Here is a 19,845-nt window from a genome sequence, read left to right on the forward strand (position 1 = left end):
AAAGTTGTTAAGAGATGGTAAATGGCTATAAATGTTTTAATAAGGTACTTTGGAGAGGAGAAATTTATGAACTCACTGAATGGTTTGAATGACCAGACTCAAAGAGTAACCATTAATGGTTTAATGTTAATTTGGCAGGTCTCCACTAGAGGACCATAGAGATGTGGGCCTAGCTTGAAGCTATTTAATATTGTCAGTGCTTCTGATAAGGCAAAGATGGCATGCTTATCAAATGTGCAGAGGATACAAAGCCAGGAAGGTTAGCTAATGTACTGGATGATAGAATTTTAAAAATGATTATAGACTAGAGCCAGGCTCCACAGCCTTAATCTAATAGGATGAAATTCAATAGGGATAATATGAAACCTTACATTTCAGTTAAAAAATCTTTATAAGGAAAGTGTGAGAGACTGGCAGCCATTTGTCTAAAGATGATCTGGGTGTTTTGTGGACTATAAAACTCAATGAGTCAGCGATGTGATACAGGAGCCCAAAGTGCTATTGTGAACAAGGGAATAGCGTCCCAGTATAAGAGGGAGATAGTACCACTGTACACTGACCTATTGTATTCACTTCTGGTGTAATATTTTAAGGACATAGATAAGACTGAGAACATCCAGAGGAGGGCAACGTGGAAGGTAGAGGATCTGTGGATGCTTAGAGCAGAAGCATGATAACAGGGTCTAAGCATCTCATGTGGAAATGTAGAATCATTATTCTGTCTCAAAGAACAAAACCACAACAATGAGAAGATGCAAAGACGTAAATTTAGGCTCAATATCTGGAAAAACTTCTTAACATCTGGGACTCTCCATAAGTAAATTGTACTGCCATGGGAAGTGATGTTTTCCCTCTCATTGGAGGTTTGCAAGTAAAGGCTAAAAGACCTCTTGTTAGATGTGCTATACCAAGGACTCCTTTTACATGTTGGGATGATTCATGTTGCTAGGGTCCCTCGAATTTTTAAATTACACAAAGTCTTCACAGACTAGTTTTTCCTCAAACCTTTTCTCTACAGCATTACAGCAAAATACCCCAGGCATATCTATGATGTTATTGGGATATAACATGATATGCTGGGGATGTGGGAGGGAAAATAGCACCGCATCATCAGGCATCTATGAGTTATTCTCATCCCTCATTTCCCTTCTGTACTAAATTTAAACTTGCACAAACACACACAGACATTCTCACTCGAGCAGAACAACCACCATCCTTTTCTTCTCCCATGATTTTCTCACTCAAAAACTGGCAGAAGAATGGAGAAGTTCAGCCCAAAGTGACACATCAAAAACATCTTTGAAAGGGCAGCTGGGTGGCTCAGTATGTAGGAGAGCCAAGCCTGCAGATGGGAAGTCCTAGATTCAAATTGGACCTCAGACACTTCCTGGCTGTGTGACCCTGGATGAGCTATTTAACCCCTATTACCTAGGCTATACTGACCTTTTGTCTTGAAACTAATACTTAGTATCTATTCTAAGACAGAAGGTAAGGGTTTAAAAAAAATCTTTATGAACATCATATACCAACCACAGAATGTTTGGAAACCCTGAGATAAACAAGCATCTAAAAATGAACTAGCTTTATAGTGTTTTGTTTAGCACATGTCATAAAAAAGATTTCTTTACAAAGTTTAAATATTTGAGTTTAGAGAAGCCATCTTAAGCTCACAGATATTCTAATAAGTTATATTAAGATTATTCCAATTTTAAGAAAATATAGCCTTTGTACTTTATTTGTTAGTCATAACAATGGATTCATTAACTTTAGGTTATTTTTATACACTCCCAGAGTGTGTCAATTTGAAATCCAATGGCAGATGTTCCAAAGTTAAGTTCAAATATGCTAACAAAGGCTTTATTAAGAATTTCTTTATTTGCCTTATTTACATATGTCTGTATACATACATATACATGATATGTATTTGCCTGTCTCTGATCATACACACATGTTTATGTGTGTGTCTATCAGACATGAAGATGACAATTAGGGCTAGAATGACATAGTTCTGCTGTTCTCTGTTCTCTCTTCTGGCCTGTTCAAGCTCATCTCGCCAAATTCAAATGTGCAGTAGAATCATGAATGAATTAGCATGCACATTGGTTTATCCAGCCAAACTTAATTTTAGGGGTGATAATCTAGTAGACATGATAGGGGTATATTTGTGTTTACCTGTATATATTAAAGGATGGTTGGCTTTAGGTAAAACTAAATGGTCAATGAAATTTGCCATCTTGGCTATCATTCCATTAGAACCTTTCCCTGTCTCTTCAGGCTTACATAGCCCTCAGGCCCACCCAGGGTTTGATGCCTCCCTAAAACTTGCTGGGACTTGAATTATTTCCCTTTAGAGGCAGATTTTCTTTGTGTTCCAAAATAATAATTGCCTAATCTAATAAATGAAAAAACACACAAATGAAAGGTTAAAAAGATCCACTAAACTTTCTATTTCCTCAGGATAGAGATAATAAGTACATCCTAAAAGCAGACTTCTTCAAATGATGTCCTCACTTTTTTCTGACTTACAGGAATGGATCCAGTGGTAGGAATTTTAGATAAGACAGACAGGGAGAATGATGCCAACTCTTTGTGACAAGACCACAATATTCTCTGGCAAGTGGGTCTGTGCAGTGACAGATCTGTAACACCATATGTAGCCAGTGCATATACTAATACATAAAAAAGATTCCACAGAAATTATGGCAAATGCAGATTTTACTAGCACAGCTGCAAATGGGTGCATGAAAAGGGAGAATAAAGTTATTTCATTCATTTGAGCAGGGATACTTAAGAACATTCTTGATGTGCAGGCTCATAGGCATAGCAGCTGCAAAATTTGGGGACCTAAAGGATGAAAAGTCCTCTGAGGTAAAGCTAGAGGGAATACAATTTAAATGGGACTATAAGGGAATACAGAAAATTAATTTTATATATTCTTTTATTCAGGGTTAAGTTGAAATGGGTTTTGTTATAACTTTATTGAAGGAAATAAAAATTCAAAAATTAAAATAGTCAATATGTCAAATGAATCATATGACCAAATTAAAATGTCAACATTTTCACTCTTTGCTTTAATTCTTATGTATTTTATGTGGTTCCATTTATGTAGGCCAGACATCTCACTTGTGTAAAGGAATATTTATAAGGAACAAGTCTCTATAAAGTATCCACCCCAACCTTACCCTGCCAACGTCTGATTTCATGTTCGCCTACCCTTCTACTGTGCCCTCTGGAATGCCTCCTTCATAATTTACAAACATCTTAAATGTCTTCTCTCCTCAACCCATCCATCTTCAAGAACTCACAGACCCCGTTCCCTTCTGACAATACTGATTCTGTGGCCACCCTTTCCAGTACTGATTATACTTTCCCTCACAGACCCAGGCTCATTAGTCTTGATGAGAAAACACCTTGCTCCCTATTGCCATTCTAGACTCTTTCTACCACCATTACTCAGCAAACACTACTCCTTTAAGTTCATGCAGCTCAAATTAATTACCTACCTGGAGTATAAAACTCCAGAATATTCCTTCAATGATTTCACAGTCTTTCTCTTCCACCCCAAATCCTGCCCTCATAATTAGGAAACTTCCAAATATCCATTATGCTCTCTCAACTACTCTAGATTCCAAATCTACTACATATATCTCCATTACCTATTTCTCCAAATCATTTCAGCTACACAAAAAGTTGGTCATACCCTTGATCTTGCTTCCATCCACAAATGTTCTACTTTCACATTCATTAACTCTAAAATTCCTTTATCTTATCAAAATCTTATGATTTCATCTTTCCCTGTGTCTTATGACCCCTAACCCTACTGTTTTTCTTTTTTAAAACCCTTTCCTTCCATCTTGGAATCAATACTGTGTATTGGTTTGAGGCAGAAAAGCAGTAAGGGCTAGACAATGGGAGTTTGGTGATTTGCCCTGGGTCACACAACTGGGAGGTCAGAAAACCCAGGACCTCCCATTTCTAGACCTGGCTCTCAAACCACTAAGCTACCTAGCTGCCCCAACACTACTGTTTTTCATCCTCCCTATGACCTCCAATCCCTCTTCACCTCAGTTTTTTTCTCAGGCAATGACCCCTACGAGTGGCTTTGTTATCTTCCCTCCCCATAATTTCTCCCTGGAAGTCATTTTAACTCTCTCTATATAAATTCTCTACTCTCAAATCCCTTGCCCCACTGCCTATAGCTGATCATACCTCAACAAACTTCAACTTCCGATTATTCAACCCATCTTCTTTGTTCCTATTCACATGTTGTTAGAAAACTTGGAGGAAGTCATAAACTATGTCAACTGGACCCACTATGGATTTGTCATTCAATCTCAGGCAGGATTTTATTGGAGCCAGGCAATCCTTTTACTTCTCCATAATTGATTACTATTCTACTTCCCACAGCAGCTTCTATACCTCATTTCTCATCAGTCTTTCAGAGTAGCCCTTTTCCCCTACCTTCAGCTAAGGAGGTGACCTTGTATTTCACACACAAAGAACTCCATCTTCTTGCCATCTCCTCATCTCATATTACTTATTCTCCCCAGCTACCTTTCCCTTCACTCTAGTCAAATGAAGAAGTGAAGAGTTGGTACTTCTTGCAAAGGGCAAACCCATGCAATCTTGTTCCCAAACCCTCTTGTCTTTGTCAAGATTGCCTGCACTATTTATTATCCTCACTCTCTCTATAATCCTAAATATCTCCCTATTTCCCTCCTTCCCTACTGCCTACAGCCCCTCACATGATTTCCTTTTCCTTCAAAATAAAACAAACAAAAAATCCTGTTGTTTGATCCAGCTATAGCTACTTTCATTGTATATCTTTTCTCCCTTTCTTGGTTAAGTCCTTGAGAAATCTGTCCCCTCTAGGTATCTCTATTTCTACCCTCTCACACCTAAAGTCATTTCAATATGTCTTCTGATCTCATCATTCAAATGAAACTTCTTTCTACAAAGTTACTAAGGATCTCTTAATTGCCAAATTTAATGGCCTTTTCTCAGTCTTCACTCTTCTTGACCTTCTTAAGGATGTGACACTGTGAATCACTGGATTAACACTCAATTGTGGATATTCTCTTCCTCTATAAGTTTTGTTTCTTCTCTCTGTTGAACCAATCCTTCTCAATCTCTTTTGCTTGATCTTCATCCAGTGCATGCCCATTAACTGTAAATTCTCCATAAAAATGTACTAAGCCTTCTTATTCTCTTTCTATATTATCTTATGTAATGATCTTATCAACTCCCATAGGTTCAATTATCATCTCGACACAAATGAATTCCTAGGTTCACAACCTTGGTTACACCATCTAATGTCACAGAACCTTCATAATGAATGCTCTTCATTTCTAGAATATGCTGCCTCCTCAAAGTCACCTCTTAAAAATGACCATCAACTTCAAGACTCAGCTCAAATGCCATCTTTTAGAGTCAGCCTTTTCTGCCCCACTAAGGTTATTTTTCTTTATCTCTGCAAGTATCTTATATGTACCTCTTTCTCCATTAGAATATAAGCTCCTTGACAATCATAGTTTCTTTCTACCTCTGCCATTTAGCATAGCTCCTGGTTCATAGTAAGCATACTAAATGCTTATGAACTAATTAGAAAGTTAAGACCTTTATGAATACCTCTATGACCTTCTTGCTATGAAAGCTGTCAAAATTACCTTGAGTGATTCATATTCCAGTTCAGCACCTCTAATCTGAGGTCTTTCTTCTTCCTAGGAGAAAATGAAATAAAACAATGTTTCCTTTAATCTTTAATCATAATTCTTGGTATGTTTACTTATCTTGAAGAACGTAGCTTGGCATTTATCAAAAATTCTATACCAATAGATAAACTAGTGTCTGGTGACTAATTATTTTTTTTTTTAGAACTGCATTCTTTTGAAATCTTTCTCTAAAGAGGGATGACGGACATCCAAGTAAGAGTCCAAAGGTATTAAGTATACTCTGATTGTGTGGATGGGCAATGTTGACATTGTTCAACTGATGGTGGATACCTTAGCCTTGCTTCGGAGCAACTGCTCCTCCTTTCGGTCCAGTTCATCTTGCATGGATTGCTTTTCCAGTTCTAATTCAGTTACCCTCTTCTGGAGCTTAAGGAACAAGGACATGTCCAGAGGTGCCTTCTTTTCACTTGGCTCCTGTATTATAAAACATGTCATCATCAACGAAGATCAAATGAAAGGAAAAAAGGAAACTAGAAATTCTATCAGCCAAAATATATCCTTCATTATGCCTGAGATAAACTGCTTTCTCAGCTCAGGCATACACAATGGAAATCAATGGGGGTGATAAAGGTGTACAATTCAGTAGCATTTCTTAAGTGCCTACAATGCACTAGGCTAGCACAGTGGTGGAGACACAGTTTAGATAAGAGAGTCTCTCTGCACTTCCAGGAAATTTTAATCTACTGGAGGAATAAAAGAACAATAAAGGTCAAGAATACAAGTCCTTCTTTGGAAAGGAGTAGCTTTTGAAGTGAGTTTTAAAGTATGAATAAAATGAAGATAAGAAAAAGAAAAAACTAAAAAGAAACACTGTATCTTGGAGTGATCAAATATTTTCTATTCTTGGTTTTTAATTTTTAAAAGATTTTTTTCCCTTAGTATAGAGAAAAATAATTTAATGGGAGTGAGGAGAAAGATGTATACAAAACTGAGCCTTTCTTTAAAATTTTTATAAAAAGGGGACAGTTGGGTAGCTCAATGGATTGAGAGCCAAGCCTAGAGATGGGAGGTCCTAGTTTCAGATCTGGCCTCAGACACTTCCCAGCTGTGTGACCCTGGGCAAGTCACTTGACCCCCAATGCCTAGCCCTTACCACTCTTCTGCCTTGGAACCAATATACAGTATTGATTCCAAGATGGAAGGTAAGGGTTTAAAAAAATTCTTACAAAAAATTCCTTTTCTATTAAAAACAAAACTAGAAATACCCATAAATAACTATTTATATCAAATGTCCAAAGTTATCTAGCAAGTCCCATGTTGAATAAATCAACTTAAAAATTTTTAAATAAATTAAAGAATTAAAAAAAGAATTCAACTTGAGGGTCACCCAAAGAGTAATGGAAAGACATATAGTGAATATGAGTCAGCTATAACATGCTATCAATTAAGAAATATTATTCTTGGGGCAGCTAGTGGCATAGTGGATTGAATACCAGGCCTCCAGCTTTTCCTAAGTCCTTCTTACTCCGTCCAAATTGAACAAGTAAGAGAGGCAAGGTTTGGAGTTGTGAAAGGTAGAACTATGCACAAATCCCTGGTATTTGTTAACCTCAAAAAGTCTTTTCACAATACAAACAATTCTTTTGAAATGAAAATAATTAATCTTGATTCATGAGTTTGGGTCATCATTTACTATTCTAGGTTTTATTTCTATCCATCCACATTGAGTCTGTTCAACTATAAACTCCACATAGTCCTTAATGTTCCCTCCTTGAGGGCTGGGACCATAGCTTACTCTTAACAATCTTTAGGCAGATAGATACAACTTTAAGCAAGCTAAGAAGATTTGTCTTTCAAATTAAGTATATATAGATATAGATACATATTACTTCTGGTATAGGGGAAAGAATTTTAAACTTGTGATCAGAAGAGTGAAGTTCAGGATTAATGCTAATCTTTATTGTCTATAAAATCCTTTAGCTTTTCTGGGTCTTAGTTTTTTCTTTTGCAAAATGAGGACAATAACACTTGTATTCCCTACTTCATAGGATTCTTCTAAGGAACGTAATTTGTAAATCTTATAGCGTTATTTACATAAGTTTGCACTACTATTATTAAAGTGTCAATACACCAATTTATTATTGAGTGATGCAGAAAGTATAGGTTACTGTGTCTACAAATAATCTTAGTTCAACAATAAAAATTGTCATGGGGAAGACAACAGTGGTCACCTGTTACACTTTATTGGAAAAGTAGGAGCAATGCTATAAAACTTACTTCCATCCTAAATGGAATGTCTTCAGTCTCTGTAATTTCAGAGCTAAATGTATATTCAGATTCATTGCTGCTGTGGGTAGAGTCAGTTCTTCTGTGTCCTGGCTTAGGTACATGCTGAAATGCAATGTAAATAATATATGAGTGATAGAGATGATTTCCATGTTTATTTTATGACAATCCCACCCAGACTTCTTTTTATACTGGTGCTGGAGTCGCTAGATGGTGCTGTGAACAGAATCCTGGGTCTGGAATCATCCTGAAATCAGATTTGTCCTCACATACTTACTAGCTGTGTGATCCTAGATGAGTCACTTAACCTCTATTTCCCTTAATTTTCTTATTTCGAGACACTAATAGCAACTACTTCTCAGGTTTCTTATAAGGATCAAATGATAATATCTGTAAAAGTGCTTAGCACATAATAGGCTCTTTATTGATGTCAGATAGATTATTATTAATAATATTATTACACAACTGATTTGCTGTAGGATTTATTTTTTCAGACATAGTGATCTCTGTCAATCTCCTGAAGAAGTCACCTTTCCTTCTGCTATACTGAATACTCCTCAAAAAATAAACCAACAAAACCACAATGGTGAACCAGGAACAGAGTGAAAAGTGATTGTACTTATTGCTCCATTCTCTAAACTTATAAAAAGTAGTTAGTGGATGACAATGTTGCATGAGTAACACAGTATAAAGTTTCAGGGTACAGGAGTTTGGTGATGTAAAAAAATGAGATTTATAGGCAGTGAATATGACACATCTAATTTTATATGATTGTTGCTTCACTTTATGGTGGACTAGTCCTAAAGAGTAAATGGCTCCTATAAATGAATTTAACTTGTATTACAACTAAGCAGGTCCAGTGTCAGCAAGGGGAAAGAAGGAGAAAAGAAGCTGCTCTGAGGTTCTTCAGCTGTTCCTGTCTGGAAATCTCTGACTCTGGATTATCCTTACTATTTGCTGTTTCTGCTTCTAGTCCTGGGCACTGCCCAAGACAGTTACAAAACATGCTGACTGTTACAAGCTTTACCTGGGTCCCCACCCTCTACAAAGGAATCTTTCTGATGAATTTTCTACTATATTCTCCAGAGTAGTTGTGACAGACCTCTTCTCAAACCCAACACCCCTCTCATCTTCTTTTTCAGCAGATAATCTTGTATCTTGAAATTATCCATTGGGAACACCCTCATATCACAGTTTACAAACTTTAAAACTATTCAATGGCCTCACTCATCTTCTCCTCTGTTCCAGTCTTATTTAAGGCAGCCCTCCTCTAGTACAAGAGAAAACCTTCTACTGTGTTTCAGAGCACCATTCATCAAATTCCCAGTAAAAGTTTGATCCTTACTCTCACACCTTACTTTGCTTTACTTACTCCCCTATCCTAAAAAATAAACCCAAAAAAGAAAGAAACAAACAAACCAAAAAAAGATCCCTTTATGACTCTTCCTCTCCCACTACCAGTTATCAACCAGTATCTTTATTTCCTTTCTCTGCTAAATTTCTAAAAATAAGTCTATACTTGATGCCTCCATTTCACTGATCCATTCTTATTCTTCAATTTCATGCCATATTAGTTCTAACCCACTACCCTACTGAATCATATCTTTCCAAAGTTACAAATGATCTCTTAATTACTAAATCCAGTCACTTTTCAGTCATTATCTCCATTGACCTTTCTGCATCATTTGACTGCTTTCTTTTTTTTTAAATACTATAAATCCTTCCTTTGACTTCAATAACACTAGATTCTTTTGTCTAATTAGGCATTCCTCTGTCTCTACTTAAAAAATCACTTAAGTGCTCACTACATGTCAGGTGCAGTGCTAATCACTAGGGATACAAATAAGAAAAGGAAAGACAGTTCTTCCTCTCAAGAAATTTACAATCTAATGGAGGATAACAACACACAAAAGGAAGCTGGGAAGTGGGGCTTGAGGGCGGACACCAGGGCTACCCAGTGGGGGAACATCTTGTTCTGTTGTGAGGATTGAATGAAATAATGTATATAAAGTGCTTTGAAAACTATTGAAAATTATTATATAGATGCTAGCTATTATTATTATTGCCTATGGGAAAAAATACAAATGCAGAAACTTTAACCTGCTATTTAAAGTTCCTAGACAACCTGGTTCCAACTTGTCTTTTCAGTCTCCTTTCATACTAATTGCCGTCCTGCAGTTTATATTCTAGCCAGACTAGACTACTAGCAGTTGGCCCACCTTTTTTCTGCATGGTCCTATCTCCATGTTCTCATATTGGCTATCACCTGTATTATCACTATGTGTTGACATTTTTCTATTCCTGGATCTTTCCTTTGTTCCCATCAGACTTGACCTTGTGTCATACATATTTATAGAATGTCATATTATCCCCACCTCCATTAGATTTCTTAAGTTCTTTGAAGACTTTTTGTCACTTTTCATTTTTGTATAACTGGTGATAAATACTGGGTGTTATACAAGAGTAAGACTTTAGCAGTTTACAGAATTGAAGTGAATGCATGGAAATTCTACCAAGAAGGAACAGTGTGGGATGGTAACTCTGCATACTACTTAAAAGAGCCTATTAGAAAGGATGGAGCATTAAAATGTGAACCAAGCAAAATCACATTAATTTCAACTTTGCAAACCTCAAAGTGCTATATTGTAATATTATTATTAATAAAAGAAAATGTGATTAATGTTTTAATAGCAACAAATCATACAATATCAACTTTCCAAAAAAGTTTTTTTGTATATAGAAGGAAGTGATTTTTATAAGGAAAAGGGCATTTTGGTTTTTCCTCTATGCACTGCCTCTAGGCTAGGTGTGTATGAAAATAGGATGACCTTATTGGTAGGGAAGGCACAAAAAGTTAATCATGAGCTCTTTGAATGGCAATTACTGATTGTCAATCTGATTTCCCTCAGAGCCATTATCTAAGTGGCAGCTTCTTTGCAGCCTATGCTTGGTGACTGGTGTGTGGGGATGCTCCCTGGATCCATGTGAGAGACTCTTCTTGCCTCTCTTTTTCTTCACTTTTACCACAGTGTGATCCTTTTATCTCTCCCACATGTTTTAAAAACCTTGATTCAGAGGCACATGAAGATACAAATGTTAAACATCTATCTTCCTCCCTGGTGTAGGAAGCATTACAGGCAATCCCATCTTCTGACATTCATTGTATATGAATGTAAATCCTTCAGGCAGCAAGAGTTGGGACATTCTGTTCCCTCTGACAGAGTTCAGGATATGATATATTCCCAATTCTTTCTTCCCTATTATATTCTAGCTTTCCACTCCTTTTAGTAACCTGGATAATTAATAGAGCTTTTAAAATAACCAATTCCATGGAATGAGAAAGAACATGAGGCCATAGGCATTATCTACAAAGTACCCTTTAACACCTGAGCATAATAAATATGCAAAAAACAGGTAAAAAATTTTTTTTGAAACTGAAAATATAATCAGATTGTCTTATAGAGACTGATTTGAAGAATTAAATTTATAAAATGTGCACTGGAATAAATGGAAGTGAACCCACAAAAAAAAAGTCAATCTTTATTCAATTCTGCTCAATTTAGCATAATGTCCCACCTTCTCCAAGTAACTTACCACCATGAGGGTCATCTCTTCCTTGAGATCATCATACCGCTCCTCTAGACGACTAAATTCATTCAGAAGGTTCTGGTACCTCAACCTTTCATCATTTAGATCAAGTTCTAACTGTTTTGTTTCTTCTATTAACTTCTTCTCCATGGTCTCTGACAAATACAATATAGGGAAAAGCTTAGAAAAGACACCATTAGCATATACCAAAGAATCCAATCTAATGGGAAAAAAGCATTTATAAATCTGGAGCTTCAACAACATAACAAAAAATAGCTCCTGTCCTCCATGTAAGTACATTCTACTTGAGGGTTAGATGGAAAGGATATCACATGCAAAAATAGTTGAGTATGTGTATAGGTCTGAAGAGAACACTAAAAACTCAGAGGCTTCCTATATGAAGGAAGAACACTGATCTGAGCCTTGAAGGAAGCTAGGGCTTCTTAGAGGTAGGAAAGGGTAATGACAGTTACATGCTAAAACATGTTGATGGGAGCTAGAGTGTTGAGTTTAGGGAAAAAGCAAGTAGGTCGAGTTTGCCTGTAATGGGAATTAAATGAGATAATGCTGGGAAAGAAGCCTTGGAGCCAGATTGCAGTAGGCTTTACATTCTAAACCAAGGTGCCTGTAATTTTTTTTCCTTAAGGGAAGAGGGAACCACTAAAGGTTCTTTAACAGAAGAATGACATAACCAGAGTTGTATTTTAGGGAAATTATTCTGGTAGCTGTATAAAGGATAAATTAGAAAAGAGGAAGAACTAAAAACAAGAATTAAATTAGGAAGCTGCTGTAGAGATCTAGGCAGTAGCTGATGAGGATCTGAAACAAAGTAGTTGTGGTATGAGCAGAAGTAAGGAGAAAGGTACTACAGAAGTATTATTAGAAGAGGTATTATAGAAGTAAAATGTTTTGGCAACTCAGAGGTGTATATATACAAAAATACTTCTTATTTCTTCACTTCTAAAAGAGAAAAGCAATTTCAATATTAAAGATATTTGTTAAATCCAAAAGACAAAATTATCTTTGTTATAGGAATATCCTAACAAACTTAGGTTTTTAAAAATCTCACTGGTAAAAGGGAAATGAAATAATTTCATTTTGTAAATAGAAAGATATGGATTATTTTACATTGCAGTGTGGAGTATGGTGAATATGAAATCCTGATAAACTTTTCTTTTCTCACTGTTTTTATGTAATGCCTAAAGACTAATTCTCTCATTATGGCATTTGTCTTTCTAAAACTCTATTCTAATAATGGTTATTGTATCCTCAAAAAAACAGAATGTTTCTCAGATCTCAGCTTGAGGTTTTATGATAGCACTAAAATGCAGCAGAGTTAATTTAACCTCAACTTAGTCTTTATCTCTAACAATATCATCTTCTATACTTTCCTATCCCTGACTCCTGAATAACCCCTTAATGCTCACCTCTTAAATTCCTATTTCTGAATTGCTCAATGTATGGAAGAAAATTGCAATACCAAGAAGTTCTGGTTGGAGGAAAGGAAAAGCCTGATTCCTTCATTCAAACCTCAAATTAACCATTTGATACTTTCATCTCTCTAAACTTCTGTTTTCCTCTCCAACCACCAGGCTATTCTACAACTTGGTCACTTTTTGGCAGCTTGATCATAGCTGAGACCACACTTGAGAGAGGGTGATGTGCCCCACTTCCAGATTGCCTTCATGTGGGCCACAATTTTAGTCAGGCTTTAAGCACTGCTTCTCTTCACTCTCTGGTCTTTGGCAATCTTTACAACCATCCAGGCACCATGCCCTCTTATAGTTCTCCCACTCCCCACTTCATATCCCACTTCACCTTTCCTATTCTGGAACCAAGATCTTCATCACCATCATTCCCCAATGTAAGTTTTCTCCCATTTAGAATGTAAACAACTTGAGGACAGAACCAAGTTTTGTATTTGTATCACTTGGGCTTGGCACATGTGCCCTAAAAAATTGCTTTTTCATTCATTCATTAAAAACCAACAACTTTGTGTCATACTTTATGCACTGAATAGATATCAGGAATACATTTCCTAAACTCTTATTCCCATTTCACATCTGTCTGCAGTTATCCTTTCCTCCTTTACACTCCCAGAGATATTCTTCCTTATGTAGCTCTTTTGCTTATGGTCTTGATTATATCTCTAAATGGTTCATAAAGAATAGTTCTTTTGCGTTCATCTCCACTCTTTCTAGCATCTTTAATTTCTTCCCTCCATTGCCTCCTTCTTCTTATTCCTGGATACTAAAAGTATTATTGCTGAAAAGAATGTTACCCTTCCTAGTCAAAGACAATACTAATGAACTGCAGTCTGTAGTCATAGATAAAGCCAAGGGAAATTTATCTAGGTTATGAATCCTCACTTCTGGCTACATTAACATAATTCTCTAATCAAATAGTCGAACCAGCTAACCCCTGCCTGTACTGCCTCTCCCAAACAGGTGGTTAGAAGATAGGTTCTATTTCATTTCTAGCTTTCATAGTTAAATTCCTCAATAGGCAGTTTTTGCTCACTACATCTACTTTCTCCTTTTCCCAATGAAATTAGGTTTCCAGCCTCATCACCCCACTAACACAGTTAAGTGAGGTATTGAGTTTAATCTCTATTCTCATCTGTCTTCATATTCTATTACATATTACTCACTTTACCAATTCTTTTTAGAACTCTTTTTCCTTGACATCTTTCTCTGTTCTTCTTCCCCCCCCCAAGTTTCAGTTCAAGCTCCTTCCTCTACTTATACCCCATTAGAGAGCAGTTATATCCCTCTAACCACAACTTGAATTCTGATGATCTTCAAACCTATATCTTCAGCCTTAATTTCTTACCTTTTCACCAATCTCTTACCTCACATTTACTTGTCAACTAAAATATACTTGCAATATTCTCTTAAAAGCTGAAGTGTAACATAATAAAAAAAATTGTCTTATACTTCCTGAAAATTAGTACTTTTTCTTAATTCCCTTATCATTAATGGAACCATTATTTTCTAGATACTTGAAATCAAAATTTTACATTGATATTTTATTCTCTATTCTCTTCCATCAAATTCTATGAATTATCAAGTTTTGGTGATTTTTTTTCCACATCTCTTCTACAATTGCAACTTTCTTGCAAAGTTTGCATATCCCCCTATCTAAATTATGTTAAGCTTCTAATAGCAATACTAATGAAAGGCCTATGAAGCCATAATATTTACTTACCTTCTATGTCTTTTGGGGCTTATCTAGAAATTAAAATGGTTTCACAATGGTATATAGGAGCAGGTGGGAAGGATTGGAGAAGTGATCTTCTGGAGGAGATAGTTAAATGTCTCTGAAGACCTCTTTTTTTTCCTCTTTGCATAAGGAAAACCCTACTTGACAGATCATAGCTCTGATGAATAAACCCCCTGGGCAACATGAAGTTACACCATGAATTGACACTTCTGGGACTAAACTTTATTCCTGATCAGAGTACAATAAAAAGAAATTGTCATGCAAAATTATACAAGATCAGACTACAGATCTCAGGCTAAAATCTAGAAGAACACAGTCCAGAGAGAACCTCCCCAGAATGTCCTTCACTCCCTTCAAAAGTAAGGCTTTCTGGTCATTTAAGATGATATTAAACTGCTACATAAAGACTTTTGTGCAGCTAGATAACCTATTTACATAAAAAAGAAACAAATGTTTACCAGCCAAGGAGAGAAAGAGAGAGGGAGATGCCAGAAGAAAAAACTTTAAATAAATCCCTTATCATAGGAAAGTATGGAATGCCAGAGAGTTGTAACATAGTTTTGGGGGGGAAATAAAATGAATAGATGAAAAATAAAATAAATAAAAACTTTTAGTCTTCTGGAGGACTTGAAGAGTTCCTACCTACTTTTCCCTGTCACTTCCTCTTTGCCTAACCAGAAATTCCAATGTATCCTTGCAAGAACAGTAGAAAGGTATCTTTACTATGTTGTCCAAATCTTTTGGAAGTAGTTTCACATTAAGTCCTGAGCACATACATCGAAAATGGGGCAGAAGTGTCAAATTCATATTTTCCCTCCTCTCATGAACCTTCTCCTTATCTACTTCCATTTTTTAAGGGTTATGTCTACTTGAGCATGGTGTGTAAACATGTTAGAAGCTATTAGTTCCTCATGCAAAATACTTTAATTATTGAATGAATTCCCATTCTGATGGATGATAATTTGCATTTCTCTTTGTTCCATACAACATTCCTTTGTCACCTCAGCCTCTATGAATTTTTAACTTCTTTCAAGGTTCAGCTCAGGTGCCAACTCTCAAGAAAGCCCTCCTGATTCTTCTGACTGTTGATATTTTCTCACTTTTCTCAGAAAAAGTATACTGAAAACATAGACTTTTTTTTTTGTTTTTGCATCTGGTACACAGCACAATATCTTCCACATTGTAGACACAATGTTAGTTGCTAGTGGTAAACTAGAATTTTCCCCAAATTTTTTATATTTTCATTTTTTATGCTTAATAAATAGATGAGTCAGCATTGTATAATACATAGAAAGATAGGAATTCTTTTAGCCAAAGGTGAAGAAAGCATATTCCAGATAAAGGAGATAATTTGCACAAAAGAAGCTATTGTTTCACCAGAACCAGCAAATTTTCAGGAATGCCACAAGGCACAGTAGATTGAGATTTGGCCTCAGAGGCAAGAAGACCTAGATTCAAATCTTGCCTGTATCCTGGCCAAGTTACTTACCCTCTTAATGCTTTAGGCAATTCTCTAAGACTCTAAGTTTCAGAGGTGATGAAATGGAAGGAGTTTCCTTACTGGGGAGTTTCCTACATCATTAAAATTACAGATTCAATCCCTATCCTTAATAAATGTACATTCTTGGTAGTGGTGGTGGTGGTAGTTTACTCTTCTGTTTTCAATGAAAGACCTCTGAAAATGTAAGCTGTTCATTAACATCTGCCAAGATAAACAAGTGCCCAAGCTAAAAGAACTTTTGACAAGACTTTTGAAACGTGTCAAAGAAACATTTCCATGGAAAAAGTATCACTCAGTTCTGGAAGAGATTTTTTTAAAAAGTAGCCTTGCTACCAATTTGCCACATTTTCCTCAATTGATTACCTTGCCTTCAATTTCTCCTTTATTCTAACTCATCCTACAAATATCGACTATATTATCTTCTTTATTAAGTGAAAACTCATAATGGCTTCCAACTGAGAATAAAAAGGTTAAATAATTTGGTGCTTGGCTGATTCTAAAGCTTCTTCATAGGGTGCATGTCACATAGAAGCTTCTAAATATAAGTTTAGCAAGTGAATGAAATATTCATTTCAATGAACACTTTTAAGTAACTATTATATATAACTTGTATTCTATATAACTTGTATTCTCTACAAGGCTTATACTATGCTCTGGTGTTACAAAGACAAAAATGAAATGGCTCCTATCATCAAGAACAGACAACCATGGGGGCAGCTGGGTAGCTCAGTGGATTGAGAGCCAGGCCTAGAGACAGGAGGTCCTAGGTTCAAATCTGGCCTTAGGCACTTCCCAGCTGTGTGACCCTGGACAAGTCACTTGACCCCCATTACCTAGCCAATACACAATATTGACTCCAAGATGGAAGGTGAGGGTTTAAAAAAAAGAGAACAGACAACCATAAGCCTTTTTCCTTCTCTGTTAATTAGACTTCTTTTATATTAATTACATTGATTTGTATTGGTTAAAATTATATATTTATATGTCATATATAATTATATTGATATTGAGTCTATATAAAGTAGAAAGTGAGCTTCTTTTTAGCATCATTTCATGGAGAGTTTTCTTTTTCCTTTTCCATTTTAATGGAATCAATGGCTATTTTCTCTTTTTTCCTTATTATTATTGATAGATTATGCTGACTTCTCCCCTCTGTCAATTTTTGGAGTGTAAGAGAAATGCAACAATCATGGTGCTGGGAATAAACTCTGAAAAAGTGAAGTGTTGACTTAAGCATAAATAACCATGTTAAGAAAATAAAATACAGATAACTTCTACATGACTTAACTCCATAGTAATATAAAGAGCTGATAAAAAAAAAAATTGATATGGCACCTCCCAGGTTAGGAATGAGCAAGGTTGGGACATGGGGGATTATTTTAAAGAGAAGAACTACAAACTCCAGAATCAACTAACCTGTTATTTCCTTTGCCTGCTCAGAAATAAGATGGTTGAGTGTCTCTTTTTCCTTTTTCAGCAATGTATTTTCTTCTTTTAGATTTGACACCAGCTGAAAAATAAGCCATTAATATTAATGGTTTAAAATTCCTATATCATCATGAGAAATAAAAATATACTGGAAACAAAATTCAACAGGTGTATCTCTCAAGTAAGAGTAGATTTTTTTATCTTAATCCTTCCTCCAAAGGGAGGAATTCCTAGATTAAAAATTTTATTTTTAATGAATGGACAGAGGATCCTAATAAGATCTTAGAGGGAGTGAATACAAACTGTCATATACTGAAATCAACTAATTTAGATATGGTTATAAAGTTTCACTGAAAACTGAAACTCACGGTTAATTTTTTAACAAAATTTTTGAAAAAAGATTCTCACTTTGTATAATTGAGCCAAGTACAAAGAGACCAGGGATGACTGGCACTGTTACTAAAGGCCACTATGATCAGGAAAGTTAATATTTTGAAATAATACTTGAGCCATATCAAAATCTGGAAGCATTTTACAAAGAAGTTCCTTTTGAGGCAAAGAGAAATCCTTTTTGATAGTCTACAGTACTACTCAACTTTTTACAATGATACACAAGTCTCTCTCTTCTTAAGAAATAAAAACCTGAGAGAGCTTACAATTCCCACTCATTATCATCCTTTATTTCTCCCAAGGTAAATTGCTTTACCAAGTCAACTACAATCTGTGCCTCCACTTCTTCATCTCTCTTTTAAACAGTTAACAACCTATTTTCTCTACCTTCTACTCGACTGAAGCTGTCTTCTCCAAAATTAATGATGATCTCTAAATTTCTAGTTCTAATGGTCTCTTCTCAAGCCTCACTCTTCATGAATTCCCTATAGCACTTGACACTGTTGATCATTTCCTTACTTTGTTTTCTCTGACTAATCAACTAACTGATCTTTCAGTTTTCTTTGCAGATTCATCAACCTTAACCTCAAGTGTCAGTATACTCTATCTTTACCTCTTCTCTCTCTGTATTTTCTTTTGATGATCTGATCAGTTCCTCCAGATATAATCATTATCTCTGTACAAATGACACCTAAATAGACATATCAAACCATGCTCTTTCTCTTGAGCCTAGTCTCATACTTGCAACTATATTCCGAAAATCTCTACTTGGAGATTCTCAAATTCAATATGTGCAAACAACACTCTTCCTCTTTTCCCTTATATTATTTCTCTCTCTCTCTCCCTCTCCTCTCTCTCTCTCTCTGTGTCTCTCTCTGTCTCTCTGTCTCTCTGTCTCTCTCTCTCTCCCCCTCTCTCTCTCCTACATATGTGTGTGTATATGTTCCCTCTATTCCCTTTTCCTTCCTTTTCCTCCCATTTCCTCTCCTCTTAGTCTCCCTATTTCTGTCCAGAACATCACCATCTTTCCAGGACATAGGTTGGAGGTTGCAAACTATATACAATCAATTGCCAAGGCTTATTGATTCTACTTCTTCAACAGGTTTTGAATCAGTTCCTTTCCCAACTTACACCATAATCTCCTTAATATATGTCCTTCTTATCACTTCTTATCTGGACAAATGCAATAGCATCCTAATTAGTCTCCCTTCCTTTGATCCTCTTGCTTCTCCAATTCAGCCTCCAAAGATACAAAATTGATATTCCTATAACACAGGTATAACCATATTATTCCTCTGCTCAAAAAGTTTGTGACTCCCTATTATCTCTAGTATAAAATATATAAACTCCTGTGTTTGGCATTCAAAACCTCTCAATATCAAGACTACTTCTTCAGACTTACAGAACATTATCCCACATATGTGCCAATTAAATTTCCTATGACTTGTCACTGCATCTCCCATTTCAATATCTTTGCACAAGCTGTCCCTCATGCCTCACTTCTGGTTCTTAGAATGCCTATGAACCTATGGCACATATGCCAAAAAGGGCACACTGAGCCCTATCTGTGGGCATACCTGAAGTTTCCCAGCAGAGTCCATTAGTAGAAAGCCTGAAGGACTCAGGGTGAAGCTGTTCCCTACCCACTCTCCATGTGCCTGAGGATATTTTTTCATATCACCCACCCCTCTGCCTAGCAGCCCAATGGGAGCACTTCCTTCCACCCCAGTCTGGGGTAAGGTGCTGGGGAGCGGAGGG

General features: G+C 36.1%; 1 protein-coding gene across 4 annotated transcripts in view; it reads right to left on the reverse strand.

Annotated features, from left to right (window-relative positions):
- MYO5A (myosin VA) overlaps positions 1-19,845 on the reverse strand; it is a 212,615-nt gene that overhangs the window by 46,229 nt on the left and 146,541 nt on the right. For all 4 annotated transcript variants that reach the window (XM_056810210.1, XM_056810209.1, XM_016427868.2 and 1 more), the window contains exons 23-27: positions 17,686-17,779; positions 11,553-11,701; positions 7,950-8,063; positions 6,003-6,146; positions 5,667-5,720 (exon numbers count right to left, since the gene is read on the reverse strand). In XM_056810210.1, coding sequence (XP_056666188.1) covers positions 5,667-5,720; positions 6,003-6,146; positions 7,950-8,063; positions 11,553-11,701; positions 17,686-17,779 — 555 coding nt within the window. The remainder of the gene's footprint in view (positions 1-5,666; positions 5,721-6,002; positions 6,147-7,949; positions 8,064-11,552; positions 11,702-17,685; positions 17,780-19,845) is intronic.

Source organism: Monodelphis domestica, chromosome 1 (genome assembly GCF_027887165.1).
Source record: "Monodelphis domestica isolate mMonDom1 chromosome 1, mMonDom1.pri, whole genome shotgun sequence".
NCBI lineage: Eukaryota > Metazoa > Chordata > Mammalia > Didelphimorphia > Didelphidae > Monodelphis > Monodelphis domestica.